The sequence below is a fragment of the Elephantulus edwardii genome, unplaced genomic scaffold, assembly GCF_000299155.1.
Source record: "Elephantulus edwardii isolate Elephantulus edwardi_28Jun2011 unplaced genomic scaffold, EleEdw1.0 scaffold00054, whole genome shotgun sequence".
Lineage (NCBI taxonomy): Eukaryota > Metazoa > Chordata > Mammalia > Macroscelidea > Macroscelididae > Elephantulus > Elephantulus edwardii.
In genome coordinates, this window is record NW_006399804.1 from 12,292,341 (window position 1) to 12,316,960 (window position 24,620).

Consider the following 24,620-nt stretch of genomic DNA (forward strand, 5'->3'; position numbering starts at 1 on the left):
ATAGAAATAAAAAAAGAAGGCAAAAAAAAAAAGAAAATAAAGATCAAATGAAACAAAAAACACATTAAAGAGTCAGATGTACAAAAACACAGGTGAAATCCCATGTATATGAAATATGTAGAGAAGAGAAACCTATCAAGTTAGAATTAATATTCAAGAACATATAGCCAGAATACTCCTTTGAAGTGAGGATGGAGAGAGGGATGCACAGACAGTGATTTGGAAAGAGGAATACACAGACAGTGACACACAGATAGCGAGCAGGTCAGTAGGAATTGAGTGAGAACTACTGTTAAAATAATTAGTTTGAGAGTCACAGAAGCAGTGAGCCACGAGCTGTGGCAGGGGCTGCCAGCCAAGCCTGATAGCTAGAATTTGAGTGAAGACTTTGCACAAGCACACACAGACAGCTGGAATCTGAGTGAGGTCCCCGCGCATGCTTGCCCTGCACCCATGCCCGCCCCAAATCCATTCCACCCTGTACCCATGCCTCTACATCCTGTCAACTAACTTGCCTTTAATCTGGAGCACCATGATCTGACTTAGCTGCAACAAGAGGCTGCTCTCACAGGCCCTGAACTGCACCTTCCCTTGGGTCAGAAGTTCAGAGAGAAAAACTGGCAGGGTAGCTGCCCCACCCTCTTCTAGAGTAGGGACTTCAGATCAAGAACTTATCATCACCTCAGGCATAAAAAACTCTACCACAGCAATTTAAGAAGCAGACTACCTCACACCCTACACAAGCACAAAGCATGATGTCACCTTCAAAGGTGACACAGTATCAATGGATTTCCTGAAGCCAGAAAGTGTGATGGAACTTTCTTACACAGAATTTAAAAGAACAATGAATGAATATTTTCAGTGGGTGAAAAACAAACTTGAAGAATTACAGGACATTGCAAGCAAAAACCAGGAGAAGCTTAAAAAAAAAATCCAAAACAATGTAGAAAAAACAACCGAGGCATTAAAGGCTCTGGAAAAACAAGAAACCATAATCTAGAATATGAAGTTTAATGTTTCAGATGCTGTCAACATGAGGGACACATGGACAGGATTCAAGAGATGGAACAAAGACCAGTGAAATAGAAGATAGAATTGTCACCACTGATCTGCTAGAGCAAAAAGCAGAATCAAAAAGGAAGGAAAAAGAAGAAAACCTAAGAATAATGTGGGATACCATCAAAAGAAATAACATGTGCATCATCAGAATCCCAGAACAGGCAGAAACAAGTAAAGGTACCAAAAAAGTTGTGGAAGAATCACCAGAGGAAAACTACTCAGGCATAATGAAGAATGAGAGAATATATATTCAAGAAGCGGAGTGACCACCATATAGAATAGACCCCAAAGGAAAAACACCAAGGCATATATATCATATTCAAATTTGCCAGAACCAATGATAAGGAAGAATTCTGAAAGCAGTGAGGACGAAACAAAAGAGTGTAAGGGAGAGCAGATAAGCTTAAGTGCCGACTTGGACCAAAGTAATTAGCAACAACACCAAAAAGAACTCAACAAAATGACAGCAATAAAACCTTGCCTCTCAATAATCACACTGAATGTGAATGGTTTGAATGAACCTCTGAAGAGAAAAAGAGTAGCAGATTGGATAAAAAACCAAAATATGTTGTCTACAAGAGACATCTCTGAAAAATGAAGATAAAGAAAGAGTAAAAAATAAAAGTGTGGGAAAAAGTATATCAAGCAAATGGCAACTGGAAAAAAGCAGGCGTAGCAATAGTAACCTTGGATAAAATTAATTTCAATGCAAAAAACCCCACATAATGCTTAAAGGGTCAATAGAACAAGAGGACATAACAATAATAAATAAATATGCAGAACATATAAAACAAACATTAACAAAACTGAAAAAGGAAATAGATAACACCACTATAGTCATTGGAGACTTCAATACACCACTCTCAAGAAAAGATAGAACTACCAGAAAAAAAACTTAGCAAAGATGCTAATGAATTAAACCACACAATAAACCAAGTAGATCTCATAGATATTTATAGGCTGATGCATCCAAAAAAAAGGACACTACACCTTCTATGCCAATGTACATGGAGTGTTCTCTAGAATAGATCAAATTTTAGGTCACAAGGCAAGCATCAATATATTATAAAAAAAAACAACATACCACAATATAGCAATAATACTAAGCATCTTCTCATACCATAATGCTACAAAATTAGAAATTAATAAGGAAAGGATAAAGGAGAAATATTCATACATTTGGAAGCTAAACAAGAGCTTGCTTGAACATGAATGAGTACTGTTGTTGTTGTGGTTAAGTGCCGTAAAGTCGTAGGTGACTCATAGCTGCCCTATGAATGAAAGACTTGGACACATGTATAGCTTTCATACTTTCTCCAGGTTCCTAGGGTTTCCTGAGGCAAGCTATTTTGGAAGTGGATGCCACTCCTGCTTCCAAGCTTGATTTGATCAGGGAGGTCCACCAAACGCTACCCACCATGAGTAACTATTATTGCATTTGACACATCAGTGTCACAGTGTACAGCTTCAGAACAACCATGAGTTACCTCTGAAATAGAAAAGTTCCTTGAAAAAAATGACAATGAAAACACCATTTACCAAAACTTCTGGGAAACAGTCAAAGCAGTAATCAGAGATCAATTTATAGCAATAAGCAAACACATCAAAAGGCAGGGAAAAATGACCATTGACTTTCTAACACAACATCTTCAACAAATTGAAAAAGAACAGCAAGAAAATCCTACACCCTGTAAAAAACCTGAAATTATACAAATTAGAGCAGAAATAAATGAAATAGAAAATAGAAAAATAACTGAAATCAACAAAACTAGGAGTGAAAAGGTCAATAAAATTGACAAACCACTAGCAAAACTAACAAAGGAAAAGACACAAATAATTCGAATAAGAGATGAAATGGGCAATATCACAAAAGAACCAACTAAAATAAAAAGGCTAACAATGGAATATTATGAAAAATTATACTCAAACAAATATGAAAACATAGAGGAAATGGACAAATACTTAGAAATTCACAACTTACCTAAACTGACACCAACCAAAATTGAACACCTGAACAGACCCATTACAAAAGAAGAAATTGAAATGGAATAAAACAATTTCCAGCCAATAAAAGTCCAGGACTAGATGGTTTTACAAGTAAAATTTATCAAACCTTCAGAGAAGATCTGTCACCAATTCTACATGAACTATTTCAGAAAATAGAAAAAGATGGAATTCTCTCAGACTCATGCTATGAAACAAATATATCCTTGATATCAAAGCCAAGTAAAGACACCATCAAAATAGAAAACTATAGAACAATATCTCTCATGTACATTAGTGCAAGAATCCTGAGTAAAATCTGGGCCAATAGAATGTAATGATACATCAAAAATTAATTCACCATTACCAAGAGGAATTCATAACAGGTATGCAAGGATGGTTCATTGTAAGAAAAACAATCAATGTAATTAATCACCTTAACAAAGCAAAGAACAAGAACTACATGATCCTATCAATTGATGCAGAAAAGGCCTTGGACAAAATCCAACACCCTTTCCTGATTAAAACACTCAACCAAATAGGATTAGAGGGGAAATTCTTCAACATAGTAAAAAGCATATAGGCAAATCTGAGTGCCAAAATTGTTCTCAATGGAGAGAGATTAAAGGTATTCCCTTTGAAAACAGGAACTAGGCAAGGATGCCCACTATCACCTCTTCTAGTCAATATTTTATTGTAAGTCTAAGTGATAGCAATAACATATAAACAATAAAGAGAAAAAAATAAGAGGTATCCAAATTGGCAAAGAGGGAGGTAAAATTATCTCTCTATAGAGATGATATGATAGTATACTTAGAAAACCCTAAAGACTCAGAAAGAAAACTACTGGGCATAGTTGACCAATTCAGCAAAGTGGTAGGATTCAAAATCAAGATACAAACATCAATTGGATTTCTCTATAGTGACAAAAAGAAAACAGAACTGGAGCTAAGAAAAACAATACCCTTCACAGTAGCTAATCGCAAGATTAAATACTTGGGAGTAAATCTAACCAGAAGCACAAAGATCTATTCAAAGAAAACTACTATAAGAAACAAAAAGGAGACCTGGAGAAATGGTGGAATATCCCTTGCTCATGGATAAGAAGAGTCAATAATATTGTAAAAATGACAATAATACCAAAGGCAATATACACATTCAAGGCAATCCCAATACAAATACCAATACCAGTCTTCAAAGAGATGGAAAAGGTAATCTCCAATTTCATTTGGAATGGAAAGAGGCCCTGAATAAGCAAAGTACTCCTTGAAAAGAGAAACAAGATTGGAGACATCTCACTCCCCAATTTCAAATCCTACTATACTGCTGTGGTGGTCAAGACAACATGGTACTGGTACAATGACAGACACATAGATCAATGGAATAGAATTGAGAATCCAGAAATCAGCCCATATTCCTATGGTCACCTGATTTTTGACAAGGAGATAAAATCAGTTAAGGGGGAAACAACAGCCTTTTTAACAAATGGTGTTGACAAAACTGGAAAACTATCTGCAGAAAACTCAAGCAAGATCCACACCTCACTCCAGACACAAAACCAACTCAAAGTGAATCAAGGATCTAGGACTAAATCCAAGGACTATAAACTTTGTTAGAGAAAAGTTTGGAAGAACTCTAGAAGTCCTAATCCACAACATAAACATTCTTCCAAGCATCCCAAGAAACCTATAACCAGGAGAGGATAAAATAGATGAATTGGATCTTCTAAGAATCAAATCCCTATGCACATCCCAAAACTTCTCCAACAGGGTAAAAAGGGAAGCCACAGACTGGGAAAAAAATATTTGGTAATGACCTGTCAGACAAGGCACTTACATCTAGAAATTATAAAATACTCAAGCACCACACACAATAAAGGGAAACAACCCAATTGAAAAATGGGCATAGAGGGGAGCTCTGGTGGCCTAGTGGCAAGAAGCTGCACTGCAATCCCAGAGGAACACGGTTCGAATCCACCAGATGCTCTGCCGGAGAAGGAGGCGCAATATCCTCCTGTACCAGTCAGATCTGATTTGACGGTACACGCACACAAAATAATAAAATTAAAAAAAAAAAAAGAAAGAAAAATGGGCATAGGATATTAACAGACTTCACCAAAGACATTCAGATGGTGAACAAACACATGAAGAAATGTTCAACATCCCTAGCTCTAAGTGAGATGCACATCAAAACAACTATGAGGTATCATCTCACCACAGTAAGAACAGCAAAATTTAACAGAACAGCAAACATCAAATGCTGGCGAGGTTATGGAGAAACTGGGGCCCTTATTCAGGTGGGAGGGTAAAATGGTGCAACTACTATGGAAGGCAGTATGGTGCTTTCTCAAAAAGTTGCAAATAGAAATACCACTTGACCCAGCAATTCCACTACTGGGAATATATCCTAAAGAATTCAGAACTGCCAGCTAAGGAGATATATGCACATCCATGTTTATTGTGGCTTTGTTCACAGGTGTCCATTAACAAACGAATGGATAGAGAAGCTGTGGTATATTCACACAATGGAATACTATGCTGCACTGAAAAACAAGGAACTCATGAATTATTATACAAAATGAGTGATCCTGGAAGGCATTATGCCAAGTGAAATATCTCAATCACAAAAGGACAAATACTGCATAATGCCACTGCTGAAATATGGTGAAAACTAAGAAAAGAGGGGATAAATAATGTACACTATATTGAAATAGATGGGGGAAAGAACTGTTTTAAAAAAAGATATATGATTAGCTGTTATTGTCATGACAAGAGTCTAGAATGAAAGCTTCAAAGTGCAATGGACTGGGACAGATTGTATAACAATAAAAGACTATTTATTTGTTTTTTTTACTTTTCAAAGAGAAAAGTGAACTAAGTGGGAGGGGTGGGTAGGAAGGAACATGTGCAACAGTGAATGAATGGAAATCCAAAGTCTCTGTAAAGTTTCATTAAAATGAATAAAAAAAAAAAATGTGAGGATGGAGAGAATGTTGTTGTTGTTGTTGTTATGTGCCATCGAGTTGTTTGTGACTCACAGCAACCCTATGTACAAGAGCCCTAAATGCCGTTCTATCCTGTGCCAACCTCACCATCTCAAACACACTCATTCCCACCACTCCAATCACAGAATCGATCCATCTCATCGAGGGTCTTCCTCTTCTGCGCTGTCCCTCCACTCTCCCAAACATCATGTCCCTCTCAAAGGACTAGTCCCTCCTTGCAATGGAGAGAATAGCAAGAATTTATCTTGATGGCACTGGACAAAGCAAGGTTTCATTTTGTTACATATATGGCTGTTGTGAATCAGAGCTGAATATGAAGAAACTAATAGAGAAAGTAGATTAGCAATGGAAACTAACATTAATAGAGATATAAAGTAGATTAGTAGTGGCTATTAAAGTTGGGTGTGGTAAGTGAAGGAAAATACTTTGCAGATGGGCAGAGAAACCTGTGTTGTGTTCACAGCTAGAAAATTCTTTAATGAAGAAATAAAGATCTGAGTCACAGATGACTCGACAGCACAGAACAATAGTTAACAACTTGGAAAGGAAGAGGTAAAACAAATGAATTGTGTGAAATCTAGAGAAAGAACTGCAAGGATTGGCTAGGATATATGGATGAACTAGGTAGATTTCTAGGCTGATGAGAGGGATGATTGTGGGGAAAAGTGTTGAGGACCATTTAAGCAAGCACAATATGAAGGTGCTCGTTAGACATGCTCATGACAATTAATGCCTAAAAGAAAGCTGAAATTGTATGTAGCATTCAGTCTGCCATGTTACCCTTCCTTTAATCACTTTCACTCAGTGAGATATGAGCAATGTAAAATAAAAAAACCATGCAGGGGGTTGGGTGGGTGGGGAGAAAAGTGCAACAATGAATGAATGGAAATCCAAAATCTCTGTAAATGTTCATGGAAAATAACAAACAAACAAACAAAACAACAAAAAACCATGCAGTGGATGCAAAGAGTACCAAAAAAGTCCAAAAACACAGTCATTCAGTCAATTCTAGGCCATAGAAATCCTGTAGGACATACAGAACGGTCCTATATGAGGAGACTGCCTCATTTTTCTCCAGTAGAACCGCGGCTGGGTTTGAACCCCAACTTCTGGTTAGCAACCCAATGTTTGCATTACCCACTATGTATCCAGGGAGGGCTGGTACTCTAAGACAAGTTGGAATAGAAGAAATATATTAAAAGCTCCCAAATGTTTTTAGAGTAGTGTTCACAACTATAAGGATAAAGGAAATATTTCTGCTCCTTGTTATGTGCCGTAGAGTTGACAATAGCCCTGAAACTTGCTCCATCCTTTGCCAACTATACTGTCTCTGACACTCCTATCCTCATTACCCCACTGAATCAATCCATTTCATTGAGGGTCTTCCTCTCTTTCTCTGTCCCTTCACCCTTTCAACCATGATATCCCTTCTCCAAGGACTGGTCCCTCCCTCCTTGCAATATGCCCAAAATATGTCAGACAAAACTTCAGAATCCTTGCCTCCAAGGAGCAGTCTGGTTTCACCCTCTCGTATATTGAATACTCTTCTCCAGCTTAGTCTTTACATAAAAATAAAAATATCTTCTACATTTTTTAACAGGGAGCTTTGGTGGCCTAGTTGGAAGAAGCTGTACTGCAATCCCACAGGCATGTCGCTATGCGGGAGAAGGGTGTGCAATCTCTTCCCTTGTGATTTACTTCCTCTGAAAACCTGCTGGAGGGTCAGCTAAGAGTTGTCCAACTCGATGGCACCCAGTAACAGATTTCATAATATGAAGAGTAAAAAAAAAAAAGTGAAGTGACTGTTTCAAACTTAATCCTGGTCAAGGCTGTATCACAAAAAGGATTAATACATAAAGTGAAAAGTTAGTAATACATCTGAAAATTTCTTAAGGAATTTAGTTGAAAATGGTGCAGCTTTGTTTTATTTTTCATTTTTTTCTTTTTTCAAATAAGTTCCTACTAGTGAAATTTCACTAGGATATTAAACAAGAAAAGTGAATACTTCAAATTAAAATTTGGGCTAGCCTATGTATTGACTTTAAAGTAGTCCTCTTACTAAGGTATACTTTATGTATTTGTCTCCGGTCTGTCTCAGTTCCTCACTTGCTAACTATGCTATTACCACTACCATGGTATGTAGTTCCCAAGCATCTCAAGGAGGGCGGGGCAGAAGAGATACAATTTACTTGCCTTGTTGGTGTCATGCAGTGGGGTGAGCCAGCAGGGCTCAGAAGGCATTATGTACAAAGCCCAAACATCCCGACTTGTGGATCCAGCAACCCCTGGGTCTGACCAACACAAAGAGTAGGAAGAAGGCCAAAGACCTGGTTTCTTTCTCTTTTACTCCTTCCTGATTTCGTACCTTCACTGCATACAATTTGCCGCCTTTCTGACCCAGATACACTTTCCCGAAGGCGCCACGGCTAATGGGCTTCACAATGGTGAACTCCTCAATGGAAGGTGGTCTCGGCACCGTGATGCGATTCACGCACTGCCCTGCCGCCGCGTCTCCTCCGCTTTCATTCTCCCTTCCTACCGTGGGTTCCATCCTAAGGTTGAGAAGGGACCAGAGTAACTGCGGCCACCGCCCCACTCAAAGCCGCGACTCCCGCCAACTAGGTTCAAAGCGAGGCTCCGCCTTCTGTAAGCACTGTGTAATGACGCCATCGCGTAGCCGCGTTCGTAGCGCCTTCTGACCGTAGTCCCGCCTCTGCCTACTCCTCCTAGGCAGAAGGAACCAGTAGGCGTGGAGCTCGGACTGTTGGGGATTGGAGCCTTTTAGCGCTATCCATTTCCTTTATATTAAGGGGGAGGGAGGAACACACAGTTTTTTTGTAAATTCGAAAGGGGAAGCAAGTACTTCAGTCTGGATTGCAGGGCTTTTGAAAAGCTAGTCCCTGATCTAAAAGTCAGGCAAACGGGACCTTGCCCTCATTCTGGTCAAGAATTGCTATTGTTCGTCTTAGCGACCTCGCACCCTGGCGAGTAATATAAACTGGTTCTGATTGTTCTGTAAAGTGATTGGCCAGGGAGGCACTTTGGAAGCTAGTGAAACCATGGAATGTGGAAAAACTGGATAAGTAGGAAACCAGGGTTGGTCCTATACTCGGATGACTTAACAAGATGTATCTTGCCTGAAATGATTAAGGCCAAGAACGAATTTATTTCCAAATTATGGGAAAGTTAAGGCGGACCAAATAATGGGGGTGTGGGAGACCTAATTAGTTTCTTAGAAATAGGAGAATACATTTGATATTTGAGGACATCTCAAAATCTGAAAAGTATTTTCAGGGTGCATGGCATTCTCCCTTGGGGAAAAGCAAAAACCAACCACCTTTTACAGCCAGGAGTTGGTGGGATGCAGCATATGTTTTATTGGATGTAAACATCAATTACTTCAGTGTTCAGAGGCTTTGCGGGTGAGCCAGGCGAAACCGAGCCCAGCAAAGCAGCGAACCGAGATGTACCTCTAGCTGGTGTCGCTCAGCTGCCCCGGAAGTACTATTGCGCTGGAGCCTTGCCTTCCGGGACAGATTTGCTTGTCGTTGCAACAGCTGAGGAAAGGGGAGGCCATTTTCCGATCAGGAAAGAGAGCAGAGGAGGGGTAAAAGAAGAGGAAAAATAGGGCTCAGCGCCTCCCCGCCGCGCCGTGTACAGGGTGGCCTTCTCGGCTGGCGGGTGAGGTCGCTGAGAGCCCGAAGGAGATGTTTTCCCTGTCGAGCACGGTGCAGCCCCAGGTGAGTCCGTCGCTCGGGACCCTTTTCCTCTGTCCCTCCGCGCGGCTGTGGGCCATTTCGGTTTCTAAGAAGGGACTCTAGCTGGGAAGCGATTCCTGGGTTGAGAAGTGGACCTGAGACTGTAGCTGTTCGGAGCGGAAATAAAATATGAACGTGATGGAGACTTGGCCTTAGCGACTTGATTGCATGGAATTTCTCCATGAGAATCTGTCTGGCATTGTTCACTGTCAAGCATTCTAGGAATGAGGGTGGGGGGTTGGGGTGGGACAATGTCTTTGCTGTGGTTTTAAAGGAAGCAGATAATATGTCCATTTCATCCTTCTGCCTTTCCAGAACGGAGGCTTTAATATTTACACCCCCCCAAAAAAATATTTACACCCCCCCAATCTTCTGCTCTTTATGTCTGTTTAAATGGAATTTGATAATAATTTGAACACTTGCTACAAATTCTCTTAGACTGAAATAATTTACAGGTTTCTGAACTGTTGACTGCTTGCACGTAGGACTTTCCTTCCTTCCCATCTTTTTGTAAAGATAGGGCAGAGAGAAATTAGTTCAGAGATTTTTTTATTATTACCTTTTTTTCTGTAATCTACTTGTGACAATGATTTGTTCTTAGTTCATTAGGTTAGAACTTTTTTTTTTTAAAAAAAAGATGTTTATAGACATCTCATTTGGAAGAAAGAATAATTTTTGGAGGCTTTGGTATAGAAAAGAGTTTAATAGATTGGTGGAACAAAAATAAGGCTAGTGTGGTTAATTAAGAGTCTGATGATTAAAGAGAGCACTGATAGATGTGGTTAGAGAACGCTGGTTAGAAGTTATTAAGGAAGTTTGGGGTTCATCTCAAGTTGCCAGAACCATTGAAGACTTAAAAGGAGAGGAGTGATGGCACAGTTATACTTTTAATAGATCATTCTGGTTACTTACTGTGTGGAAGATGTCGGTAGAATAGCAGGAGAAGAGTTAAACTTAATGATTTGAAAGTAAATAACAACAGAAGGACACTTTAGTTGTGTAGTTTATAGAGAGTTGTGCAGCTAACTCAAAGAAGTGATTCTCTGAAGGTGCAGGAGGTGATGGTTCAAATTCACTAGTGGTTTTCCAGACACAAAGGTGAGCAGTCTTCCTCCAATGTGGTTTACAGCCTCCAAAATCCCCCTGGAGTGTAAGCTATATGTGTTCTGACTGAGAGTCTATATGAGAATGACTGAACAACAGATACTTTATTAACCTAGGAGATAGACAATTTGGTACACCAAGTCCATCTTTATTAGTATCAAATACAAATAGCTTTTGTTGAGTTGGTGGTAAATTCTAATATCAGACTTTCTTGATGTGAACTACGTAATTTAGTTTCAAGATATTAAATAGTATACTAAACAGAATTAGTCTTACTTTTAAAAATACAGCCACAACTCCTCTGTACGTTCTCATCTTGGTAAGTAGCACTTTTCATATGTCAAGCTGATTAGACTAGAAATACTTGACCTGCTTCAAATCCAGTTTCAGGGAATTCAGTATTGTTTTTAAAAAATTACTATCTTTTTTTCTTTAACAGATGCCACTACAGTGAAGAATCATCCGTCTTTTAGTTTAGTATAATACATATTGTAATGTGTGTGTATTACACTAATCCAGGAAATGGATGATGGGTTGTCTTGGAGGAAGTGTGACCACCATGCTCCTTAGAGGCAAAGATAGTGAAACTTTGTCTCCTATAATTTGGACATGTTGTCAGGAGGGACCAGTCCTTGGGGAAAAAAACTACATGAAGGGAATAATGAGGAGTTTGGGACAGAGAGGAAGAGCCCTAACAAGTAGATTGGCACAGTGACTATAACAATGGACTTGAGTGTATCAGAGATCAAGAGGATGGCACAGGAGAGGACAGGGTTCAGATCTATTATTCAGAGGGATGCAGTGAGTCATAGTCAACTCGAGGGAACCTAACAACAGAAACACCATAATATATATATTAAGAGGGTGAGGTGTTTCTGGTTTGATCAGCTTAATGCATGAAAGTGCTATTTCCTAAGTTGACAGTGTCTGAAAAAGTTAGAGCTTTGGTTGTTAACACGTTGCCACAACACTTTTAAATTGACGACTGTGCTTAGAAACACATTTTCCCCCATGCATTACTGTCATTTGAGGCAACGTGTTAAATAAGTCAGACTAATTCTGTAAAGCGCATTAACATAATGAAGCTAAATGATGTAGCATACATCAAGGACGTCTGCTTTTAGAATTTACTATCAACTGGATGGAAAGTTAGTTATATATGATTTTAATAAAGCGACTTTGTGTATTGAAGGTACTCTAACACTTTAAATTTTAAATGTAGAACTGTTACACCTATTATACTGTGAAACAGGATATATTCATTTCCTAGGAAATTCATTAAAAATAACACAAACTTAGGGCTCAAGAAAACAAATTTATCTTTTTAGCAAATGTAGGAGCTAAAAGTCTGAAAGCAAGTTGTTGACAGGGCCATACTCACTGAACACTCTAGAGAAAACTTCTATTCCTTCTCCCTCTGACCTTATCACAAGACAGTCTTCTCTGTGCATTCTTTTGGCTTTTGTTGGCTCTTTTTTATGAGAATACCAGTCCTGTTTACCCTATTACAATCTTTGATGGACCGTAGATAGGAGGATGGTGCAGGGGGGGTTCAAGTCCATTGTTCATAGATCTTGGTGAGCTCAAGGACACTTAACAGTATATTCTGATGGAAAAAACATGCAGAAGTAAACTTGGCAATATAATAAAGGGTCAGATCTAATATGTGTTCACAGGTAAGAAGGAAAGTCATTGGAGACTTTCGGACAGAGAAGTAATAGGCTCTTACTTTGGTATTAACATGATTACTTTTATGCTGGGCCCAAAATATGCTGCACCTGGACAGATGTAAGGATAAACTCATTGCTGTTATAGCTGTCTCTTCACGAGAGTTTCCAGGAGAGTGACTATCTTTGTGACACAGAGCCACAGGTGAATTTGAACCAGCTGAGAGATGCTGTCTTTGGGTTTACCCCAAAACTCCCTATGGACTCACTACCAGAGCTCCCTAGATACAAGTGTAGTAGTTAGAATATGGCAGAAATGCAGGCTATTTTACATCAGTGGTAAATAATGGGATGGTAGCAACAAAAAAATGTTGTTGTTGTTATGTGCCGTCGAGTCGCCTGCGACTCATAGCGACCCTATGTACAACAGCCCTAAACTCCGCTCTGTCCTGTGCCAATCGCACTGTCTCTGATACTCCCATCCCAATTATCCCAGTCACTGAATCAATCCACCTCATAGAGGGCCTTCCTCTCCTGCACCGTCCCTCCACCCTCCCAAGCATGATGTCCCTCTCCAAGGACCGGTCTCTCCTCACTACATGTCCAAAGTAAGTTAGACGGAGCCTCAGAATCCTTGCCTCCAAGGAGCCACCCGGTTTAACCCTCTCCAGGATGAATCTGTTTGTTTTCCTAGCAGTCCATGGTATTCTCAATACTCTTCTCCAGCACCACAGCTCAAAGGCATCAATTCTCCTTCTATCCTCCTTGGTCATTGTCCAGCTCTCTGATGCATAACAGGTGATTGCGAAGACCATGGCCTGTATCAGACGCACCTTAGTCTCCAGAGAGACACCACTGCTCTTCAGCACTTTGGAGAGGTCCCTAACAGCAGACTTTCCCATGGCAATGCGCCTTTTAATTTCCTGGCTGCTGGTGCCAAGACTGTTGACTATGGAGCCAAGCAGACTAAAGCTGTGTACAATCTCAATCTCTTCACCATCCATCCTGATGCTGCCGATTGGTCCAGTCAAAAAAATAGGGACGTTTAAAAATTCTGAATATTTACCTGGTATGGTGGTTGTTATATGCTGACGAGTCACCTGTGACTCATAGTGACCATGTGTACAACACCACTAAACCCTGCCCTATCTTTAGATAGAGCCAGTCTTATTATCTCTGACAACACCTACCCTCATTACCCCAGTGACTGAATCAATCCATCTCATTGAGGGTCTTCCTCTCTTGTGCTGTCCCTCCACCCTCCCAAGCACGACATCTCTTTCCAAGAACTGATCCCTCCTTGCAACATGTCCAAAGTATGTCAGACGAAGCTTCAGAATCCCTGCCTCCAAGGAGTAGCCTGGTTTCACCCTCTCTTGGATGAACCTGTTTATTCTATGGTATCTATGGTATATTCAGTACTCTCCTCCAGCACCGCGGTTCAAAGATATCAATTCTCCTATCATCCCTTGCCCTTCATTGTCCAGCTTTCTGAAGTTTAGCAAGTAATTGCGAAGACCATGGCCTAGATTGGGCACACCTTAGTCTCCAGACTGACATCATTGCTCTTGAGTACTTTGGAGAGTTCTCTGACAGCAGACTTTCCCAGTGCAATTCATTTTTTAATTTACTCACTGTTGGTAACAAGAGTGTAGACTGTGGAGCCAAGGAAACTGAAATTGTTAATCTCTTCATTGTCTGTCATGATGCTGCCAGTCAACCCATTGGTGAGAATCTTTGTTTTCTTGATGTTGAGCATCAGTCCATATGTAAGGCTTCAGTCCTTGACCTTCTGTAGCAAGCTCTTCAGGTCCTTCTCAGTTTTGGGAAGTAGGGTTGTGTCATCTGCGTAATGTAGATTGTTGATGAACCTTTCTCTAATCCTGATGTCACATTTCTCCTCATAGAGCCCAGCCTCCTGGATAATCTTTTTTGCATGTAGATTGAAAAGGTATAGAGGTAGGACACAATCCTGGCATATACTCGTCCCAGTTTTGAACAATGCAGTGTTTCCTTGCTTTGTTCTGATGACAGCCTTCTGGTCCAAGTACAGGTTTCTCCTAAGAACAGTCAAAGTGTTCTGGGATTCCGATTCTTCTCAGAGTAAGCCACAGTTTGTTGTGACTCACAAAGTCAAATGCCTATGCATAGGCATTGAAACACAGATAGACATTCCTCTGGTACTACCTGCTTTCAGCCAAGATCCATCTAACATTACTAGTACCATAGCCTTTGCTAAACCCAACCTTCATGTCTATCAGTTCTCAGTAGAAGTGCTGTTCCAGTCATTTTTGGATAATTTTCAGCAGGATCTTCTTTGCGTATGATATCAATGATATTGTTCAATAATTTCTACACTCTCAGGTCACCTTTCTTTGAAATGTCAATAAATATGGATCTCTTCCAATCAGGTGGTTGTCCTCCAGTTTCTTGGCACAACTTGGTAAACACATCCAGGGCAGCATTTGTTTGTTGAAATATGTCAATTGATATGCTGTCAATTCTAAGTCATACTTAATATTACTATTTGTGGATTTTTTTGTGTGTGTCATTATTATTTAGCTGCTTCCCTAGTGTTAACATTTCTAGTTTTCTTAATATGACAAGATATGATGGAAGTTGATATTTGTGTATGTTGAAACATTTATCAGATTATGTTCTTAGAATTAATTCTTAAAAGTTAAATTGTTGGAACAGTGAAAATAAGAAATTTTAATCTTTTTGATTTATACAAACAAGATGCACAATACCACATTTTTTCCCTTTGCCAGCCTTAAATCTGAGAACTTGCTACGATTTGCTATGCATGTAGTATATATATTTACTCTCTTGTAATTAAAAAAAAATCAGTGGAATCTTAAAAATCCTATGGGTTTTTACGCAGATTTTGTTTTATAACTAAAATTGATTCATGTACTAAATTATGTCTTTATCAATCCCTTATTGTACATATATTGCTTTCTCTTCACTCAATTTATTAATTTCTACTTCTTTCTTCCTCCCTTCCCAACCCTGTTAACCTTCCAAGATTGATACTGTGTGTACATCTTAACTTTTTTTTTTAAATTTTTTTTATTTTTGTGTGTGTACTGTCAAATCGGATCTGACTGTTACAGGAGGTGATTGTCCCTCCTCCAGCAGAGCATCTGGTGGATTTGAACCATGCACCTCTGAGATTGCAGTGCAGCTTCTTGCCACTAGGCCACGAGAGCTCCACCTTTCCTTAACTTTTTTTTTTTTAATTGGGAAAAACATATTGGGGGTACAAGGAGGTGAGGGTTGGGGGCAGAAGGGTGAGGATGGGCCAGGATGCAGTTGCAGAGCTGCACAGTTTGGTCGGTTGGGGGAGCAGGTGAAAGAAATGATGAGGGTCCAGTGGGGACCAGATGCTACAGAGGAATGACAAGCATTTTCCAATAGTAATTAAACCAACTGTCTTATTGATTTGGGAATTGGATGCCGACTCTCTGGCTTCTTCATGCTGAAACAGGGGCGTAGATATAAAGGGGGGAAGGGAGGATGCTTTATCACCTTACTGGTGGTCTTGGGTTACAGCTGCTTGCCTTCTTGCTCCTGAGGGCTGCGACGGTTTGCCCCGGGCAGAAGGCCATGACGGCTCGCCCCGGGAAGAGGGCCGAGGGCAGCTCACCCCGGGCAGGGGGCCGAGGGCAGCCCGCCCCTGGCAGAGGGCCGCTGCGGCTGAAGTCTTTTTTTAAAAAAGAACAAGAAAAAGTGTGTGTGTGTGTGTGTGTGTGTACCGTCAAATTGGATCTGACTGGTACAGGAGACTGCCCCTCCTTCTCCAGCAGAGCATGAAGTAGAGTCTGGGTTCCCCTTCCCCCCCCAGGTGCCTGTCGGGGCCTGGGTTTCAGCTGTCCACACCACAGCAGTGGGCAGTGAGCTTAAAGCCCCTGATGGCTCTGGGCGCTGACTCTCACCAGTGGCTATGGATGAAGTCACAGGCGATTTTCAGCCAGCACCGGTTCCTTAACTTTTTATAATAGTGATCTTATACCATTTTAGCCTTTTGTACTGACTGACATGAGCATTATTTCCTCTAGAATCATCAGCATGGCACAGTGTTTCACAGATTCTTCATTTTACATAGTACTCCATTGTGAATGTACCATGTTTGCTTAACCATCTGTTACTTGATGAACACTTGTGGTTTCCATCTTTTTCCTATTATAAATGTTGCAGTGAATATGGGTACTAGTATATAGTATATATTTATTCTTATATTTCAACTCTTGACATGAAAAGATACTTTTTGTGTTTTATTTTAAAAACATGCTTAATGTCACCTTTATCTTTTCCTAGGTTACAGTTCCTCTGAGTCATCTCATCAATGCCTTTCATTCACCAAAAAATACAGCTGTTTCTTTCAGTGCTTCAGTTCCTCAAAACCAGCATCGAGATGTAATTACTGAGCATGAGGCTCCCAGCAGTGAGGTAATAGTATTTATGAAAAGATACTCCATTTGTTTGAAAAACATTCTTTTAACTCAGTTTGTGTCATATTTGAATAAATATCTTTCTGTAGACCTTTGTTGTTATATGATGATTTATATATTTTTCTTAATCTTCTTTGCAATTAAAGACTTACTATTCCATCTTCATTTTACATATAGTATAATGCTTAATGCTTTTGCTTTCTTCTTTACTAATGAAATATTTTTAAAAATCCTATATGGTGTTCTATTTGATATTCAACTCCTAAATTACTGCTTGTGTAATACTAGCAAGATACACTTTTATATTCTTTCACAGTAGCCATGAACCTGGAAGTTAGAAAAATAAGTGGCATTTACTATTCTAGAATATCTCTTGACACCAACACTCAGGAAATAAAAAGATGAATTGCCCTGGAAAGGTCAGCTGTCAGGGAGGTCTCCAGAGTACTGAAAAGCAGACATGTCAGTCTAGAGATTAAGGTGTTGTTGTCCGAAGGAAAAAACAGAGATGGGGACACATAGGAATGGGGGTCAGGCCAGTAAGTATGATGGCAGGGGGCTAACAGCTGGGAGTAGTAAAGAAAAGCAAAGGATCATGGGGAAGTCTTTTGTAAATAAGGCTGAGTTCTTCTCTGTTGTTTACCTTAGGCTTATCTCAAGAGGGAGGGATTCATACAAACTAGGAATTATGTAGACTTTTAAGGAATGCCTTTGTGCCACAGGATGAATTCTAGCTTGTATTATACCTCCCTCATATCCTGATAATAGCATTTGGTTTATTATTAGTATTAGATTTGATATTTGGCTTCCCACACTAAGATGCACCTAATCCAGGACACGGTCCTCTCATTTACTTGCTATGCATCAGAGAGCTGGTCAGTGACTAAGGATACTAGAAGGAGAATAGATGCCCTCAAGTTGTAGTGCTGGCGAAGTGTCTTGAACATACCATGGACTACCAAGAAAAATGAATAAATTTATCTTCCAGAAGGTGAAACCAAGTCTCTGCTTGGAGTCTAGGATTTTGAAGCTACCTTTTCACATAGTTTGGGCACTTGGCCAGGAGAGACTGGTCCTTGGAGGACATCATGCTCAGAAGGGTGGAGGGACAGCAAAGGAGAGGAAGACCCCAGATGAGATGGATTGATACAGTAACTGGGGCACTGGGGGTTGATGTTGCTTAAGATTTCAGAGACTGTCTTTAAAAGGTTTATTCATAAACCTTGTACTTCAGAATAGATTTGCTTGTACTTCAGAATACATTTTCCATAGAAAATATAATTAAGTTCTTAAAATCAATGTTCATCTTAATATCTAGCACTTACCTGCAATTTTATTACACTGTAAGGCTTGCATATTGCTGTGATAGTGGAAGCGGTGCTGTATGTATTTCATATATCAACCCAGTCTTCTATGGTAGACAGCTTTTAGCAGAGTTTACAAACACAGACTAGGGTAGAGTACCTGATCTGTGTCTGGAACAAAATTAGCTAGTAAAAATGATCTGAGTAGCTGCAGAATGTTGTCAGATAGTGCGACACTTCTGTGAGGAGGACACAATTTTTAATCTGTTATTAGGGTTGTTAGGAGTTGTAGTTGAATTCACAGCACTTCACAACAGTGACAAGAAATGGGCTTTAGTGGAAATAGGCTGTACAGAGTTGTATTACTAACCCAGAAGTGATGCCCTTTTGACAGTTCACGTTTCCCATTGACTCCAACAGAGACAGAAGGTGCAGTATTCTCCTTTGTGATTTATGAATCCTGAAAACCTACGGGAGGGTCATCTGTGAGTTCCCTAACAACAGTGAGTTTTGAGTTTAATTGTGCTCATACAGAGCTGGCACATAGACCAAGAAATAGTCTTGAAGAGCAAGAGGATAGATAGTATGTAGTTTAAAATCAAGAAGCGTGTCAGAGTCATAGTCTTTCACCATACTTTTGTAGAGCAGCTGGTAGCCTTGAACCACATGCCTTTCGGAGAGTAGGGGAAGCAAAATTGACTTTTTCACTGTTTTTCATTCCCAGCATTCAAAGTGGTCAAATCTAGCCCATCTCATCTCACTACTGCTTACTGTGTTAGTATTGATAGGTTCTGTTTCATTTTTCACAATTTTTAGTTTTGTAGCATAAATTCCATGGTGTTGTTAAGTGCCTTTGAGTCGCATGCGACTCATAGAGACCCTACAAATGAAGGTCTTGGACACCTCCAGCATAACTTTTGTCCTTTCTCCAGGTTCATAGGGTTTCCAGAGGCAAACTGTTGTGGAAGTGGATGCCACTCCTGCTTCCAAGCTTGTTTTAATTGGGGAGCTTCACCAAACACTGTCCACCATGGGTAACCATTCTCGCATTTGACTCATCAGTGTCACAGTGTTCAGCTTCACAGCAACCACGAGTTACCTCTGTACAGCAAGTGGACATACCAGAGTTTTACAACCTAGAAGAATGTTTCACCAAAAACAATTAAAGGCAGACCTAAGGTCTGCGGAGTATAGTCACCACCTTTGGCTTGGGAGCATCTTTTTCTGTCCGCTAAGGCCAACTGCACGTGCGCTCTCTCTGCCTCTATACTGTTGTTGTTGTTGTTGGTAGTGGTGTTAAGTGCCATCGAGTCACAGGCTACTCATAGCGACCCTATGAGTGAAGGTCCTGGACACCTCCTGTATAACTTTTGTCCTTTTTCCAGGTTCATAGGGTTTCCAGAGGCAAGCTTTTGTGTAAGTGGATGTCACTCCTGCTTCCAAGCTTGTTTTAATAAGGGAGCTTCACCAAACACTGTCCACCATGGGTAACCATTCTCACATTTGACTCATCAGTGTCTCAGTGTTTGGCTTCACAGCAACCACGAGTTACCTCTGTACAGCAAGTGGACATACCAGGTTTACATGACCCTTACTCTAAGGGTGTGTACCTCTAAATGAAGTGGACCTTTATTTTTCTTCATTTCGACTGGCTTCCATTCTGGTCTCTAGCACTACTAATACAACTATCCACATTTTTCTGAAATTCATAGGGGTTTTGGAGGCTTGTTATTTAAGAAGTGGGTGGCCAGTTCTCCTTCCTAGTTTGTCTTAATTTGAGAGCTCTACTAAACCCTGCCCATCATGGGTAAGTAACTCTTTTGGCATTTGACACACCAGTGGTTTAGCTTTCAATATCACAGCATCCTATCAGTTATCTCTCAGTTCAGCAAACTGACAGATAAGTGCTGTACCAATTACAACAGTGTTCTCCCTGAACACAACAAACTGACAAGTTAGTTTGTAACTCTAATAGCAAATTTGTCTTCATACCAGGCTTGAGAGCCACAGGCCTTCATGCCCAACCAATTTTTAAATCACAAAGTCCTGCCAACTGGGTCATAATTGGTTTAAACAAGAGGTTTCCAGCCCACAAGAGCTTGTTAATTAAAACAAACAGCTTGTTAATTAAAACAAACAGCTCACACCTGATAGTTAAATAAAAAACAACCTACCTTTCAGAATTCAACTGCTTCAAACAGGAGACTCCAAATAAACTCTCAGGCAAGACTCAACCGATGGAAGGCTATAGGGTCAGCAAAGGAGAGGAAGACCCTTAACTAGGTGGTGACTACTGTACTGAGCTCTAATGTGTGAGGATGGCACAGGATAGGACAGGATTCAGATCTGTTGTTCACAGGGTCAGTATGGGTCATACTTGACTTGACAGCACCTAATAGCAACAACAGGGGCAGCAAAGAGTATCATCACCCAATATAAGCCCCAAGTTTTAGCCCTGCAGACCCCAGAACAATTCCAGTTCAGCAGTCAGCTTTTTCCTCCACCAACTGGCAAGAACAGCAGAACCTTTAACTGTGGCCTTTATATCAGGGATCCTCTGATTATACTTTGCCACAGTTTCTCCACCGCAGTTCCATAGTGTCTCTACCACCATCACCAGGGTCTTGCCCCAGTTTCAAGTCTTGCAGCTCAGTGTGGAAAGTTCTCTCTCTTATCATGGTCCCACAGCTGCTGATTTGTAAGACCATGTATCTGCAGTTATGTTAGTTTGAGACCAGAGGGGGCTAACTTGAGGGCTAGAAAAGCCAAGTCTTAAGCGAACACCACACCATCTTTATGCATTCCTTTTATATTGTTTGGCGTTACTATAGAAAGTCTATTCAAACTTTTTACCTTTTTGATAATTCCCTTTAAAAATTATAGTGTGTAAACCTTCCTATTGCGGATACTACTTGTATAAAAATTGGTGCTTGTAGGAAATTTATGTTAATATTAGAAATTTTAGAAAATACCAATGTATATGAAAGAAAAATGTCTGATCTCATTCTCTAGATGTTTTAGTGTGTGTATAGTTCATGAGATTATCCTCTTATGTTCTCTACATGTGCTTATTTAGATGCTGCTCTTTAATATTTTATGAGCCATACTTGTTCTGTATTTTCAGTGACTTTAGAATATTCCGTTGTGTGCATTTACTTTTTTAATGGTTTCTAAATTTTTATTGCTATAAACAGACATTATTGTTACCAACCTTATTGCTAAATTATTGATATTATTTCATCAAGTGAAATTGCTGTACCTGTGGCACAGAACATTTTAAGTACTTGAAGATAAGTGGAATTTTAGAAGTTAGTCTTCCACTTGAGATAGTAGATTGTATAATGTTGTCCTTCCAGCTCTGATGTACTCTCATTCCTTTAATGTTTTTTTGTTTAACAACATTTTCCCTCTTTTCAACCATCCTACCTCCTATCTATGATCATCTTCTCAATTTTTACTTGTTCAGAAATCTAACCTATATGTCAAAAAAATTAAAATATTTTAGATGTGTTTTTGTTTTTTTAAAAAGAAACAAAAACACACGCACAAAAAATCCACCCTACCAAGAAAAGTAAGCAAAAGCCCTTTTCAAGTTCTTCCAGGTTACTGAAGGAGTTCTTTTCTCTTTGCTTTCAGATACTTGACAGAATAGTGTGAGCTTTAATTCACACAACATTCTGTTCTTTTTGACTAATGCTTTATTTTTTGTTGTAAGTTTATAAAGACTTGGGTTTCCATTCACTCATTGTTGCACATTTTCCTCCCTTTCTTACTGCTTTGGCTATTTCCCAGAGCTTTTTGTAAGTTGTATTTTCATTGTCATTTGTTTCAAGAAACTTCAATTTTTTATTTCTTCTAGTACTCACTCATGTTCAAGCACAGTGTCGTTCAGCCTCCAGATGTATGGTTTTTTCCCTTCTTTATCCTCTTGTTATTAATTTCTAATTTTGTAGCATTGTGTTCTAAGAAGATGCATTGTATTATTTCTGTGTTTTTTAATATATTGATGCTTTCCTTATGTCCTAAACTGTGATCTACTCTGGAGAGTGTTCCATGTACACCAGAGAAGAAGGTACACTGTGCTTTTTTTTTTTTTTTTTTGGTGCATTAGCCTATGAGATCTAGTTGGTTTATTGTGTAGTTTTGATTCTTCAGCATCTTTGTTGAGTTTCTTTCTAAAGTTCCATCTTTTCTTGAGAGTGGCATATTAAAGTCTGAAACTACTGTAGCAGTGTTTTCTATTTCCTTTTTCAGTTTTGTTAATGTTTGTTTTATATATTTTGCAGGTCTCATTTGGTGCATATATATTTCTTATTATTATGTCATCTTGTTCTATTGAACCCTAAATCATTATGTAGTGATCTTCCCTTTCCTTTATGATGGTTTTTGCATTGAAATCCATTTTATCAGAAATTAATATTGCCACTCCTGCTTTTTTTCTGGTTGCTATTTGCTTGGTATATTTTCCCCCACCATTTTATTTTTAGTCTTTCTTCATCTTTATTTTTCAAGTGTCTCTCTTGTAGACGTCATATTGATGGATTTTTTTTTTTAATCCAGTCTGCTACTCTTTTTCTCTTTAGTGGTGCATTTAAACCATTTACATTCACTGTGATTATTGAGAGGCGAGGTTTCATTGCTATCATTTTGTTGAGATCTTTTTGATGCTGTTGCTAGTTGCTTTTGGTCCATGCTGCTTTCTGTGGCACCTCTGTAAGAAGGACATCTCTCAGTGTTTCCTGCAATGCTGGTCTTGTTTTTACAAACTCTCTTAGGTTCTGTTTTTCTGGGAATATCTTGATCTTTCCTTCACATTTGATGTACAGTTTTGCTGAGAACAGTATTCTTGGCTGACAGTTGTGTTCTTTGAGTGTTTGATATATGTCATTCCATTGTCTTCTTGCCTGCATGGTTTCTGCTGAGAAATTGGCACTTAATCTTATTTGCTCTCCTTTATAGGTTTTTCTCCCTTGCTGCTTTCAGAACTCTCCTTATCTTTGTTTCTGGCAAATTTGACTATGATAATGTCTTGGTGGTTTTCTTTTGGGGTCTGTTCTATATGATATTCTCTCATCTTCTTGGAAAAAAAATTATATATATATATAATTCTTCATTACGCCTGGAAAGTTTTCTTCTAATAATTCTTGCACAACTTTTTCTGTGCCTTTAGTTGCCTCTTTTTGCTCTTTGATACAGATTATATGCATGGTATTTCTCTTTATGGTGTCCCACATAATTCTTAGGTTTTCTCTTTTTTCTTCCTTTTTGATTATGCTTTTTGCTCTACCACATCAGTGGTGATGATTCATCTTGTTTCACTGGTCTGTGTTCCATCTCTTCAACCATGTTCACGTGTCCCTCTATCATGTCGGCAGCATCTGAAGCTTTGGTCCTCATATTTTGTTTTTTTAGAGCCTCTAATGCCTCATTTGTTTTATCTGTATTGTTTTTAATTTTTTTTTTTAAGTTCTTCCTGGTTTTTTTCTTGTAGTGTCCTGTAATTCTTCAAGTTTGTCTTTTACACATTGAAAATATTCAATCATTGTTCTTTTAAACATCAGACTTGTTGGCTTTTGGAAATCCACTAATACTGTGTCACTTTTTGGGGGATGACATCTTACTTTGGGTTTGTGTAAGGAGTGAGGTAGCCTCCTTCTTACATGACATTGCTGTGGTAGAATTTTTCATGTCTGAGGGGATAGCTGGTTGTTTTTCTTTAGATTTTGGATTTCCATTCATTCCTGTTGTACTTTTTTCCCTGCCTAACCTTTCTCCCTGCCCACCCCTCCCCCCCAGTTTGTTCCTCTCTTTGAAAAAGTAAAAGAAAAATTATTTCTTTGGTATACAGTCCCCCTGCTCCCCTCCCACTACCCCAGGTACACTCCACTATGCACCCTTAATTCTGAACTCTTGTGATAACTATAATACCCTATCATATATAGCTTTTAAATTATTCTTTCCCTCATCTATTTCAATGCAGTATATATAATTTATCCAGTTTTTCTCAGTCTTACCCCAACCCTGATATCAGTCCCATTCTACAACAGTGGCACCATGCAGTATTTGTCCTTTTGTGACTGAGATATTTCACTCAGCATAATGTCCTCCAGGGTCACCCGTTTTGAATAAGATTGTATGAGTTCCTTGTTTTTCAATGCAGTGTAGCATTCCATTTTTGTGAATATACCACAGCTTTTCTATCCATTCCTTTGTTGATGGGCACTTAGGTTGTTTCCAACTCCTTGCTATTTGTGAACAAAGCTGTGATAAACATGGGTATGCATATA

The 24,620-nt window shown here is 39.3% G+C and overlaps 2 protein-coding genes across 4 annotated transcripts in view; one reads left to right on the plus strand and one right to left on the minus strand.

Moving 5' to 3' along the window:
• MASTL (microtubule associated serine/threonine kinase-like) overlaps window positions 1-8,597 on the minus strand; it is a 40,231-nt gene extending 31,634 nt beyond the window's left edge. For both annotated transcript variants that reach the window (XM_006887083.1, XM_006887082.1), the window contains exon 1: window positions 8,412-8,597. In XM_006887083.1, coding sequence (XP_006887145.1) covers window positions 8,412-8,597 — 186 coding nt within the window. The remainder of the gene's footprint in view (window positions 1-8,411) is intronic.
• A 992-nt stretch (window positions 8,598-9,589) lies between these two features.
• YME1L1 (YME1-like 1 ATPase) overlaps window positions 9,590-24,620 on the plus strand; it is a 54,933-nt gene continuing 39,902 nt past the window's right edge. Inside the window, exons 1-2 of one of the 2 annotated variants that reach the window (XM_006887085.1) lie at window positions 9,590-9,786; window positions 16,896-17,027. In XM_006887085.1, the coding sequence (XP_006887147.1) occupies window positions 9,754-9,786; window positions 16,896-17,027 (165 nt within the window). In that variant the 5' untranslated portion in view covers window positions 9,590-9,753. The remainder of the gene's footprint in view (window positions 9,787-16,895; window positions 17,028-24,620) is intronic. The other variant, XM_006887084.1, reaches the window with a different exon arrangement.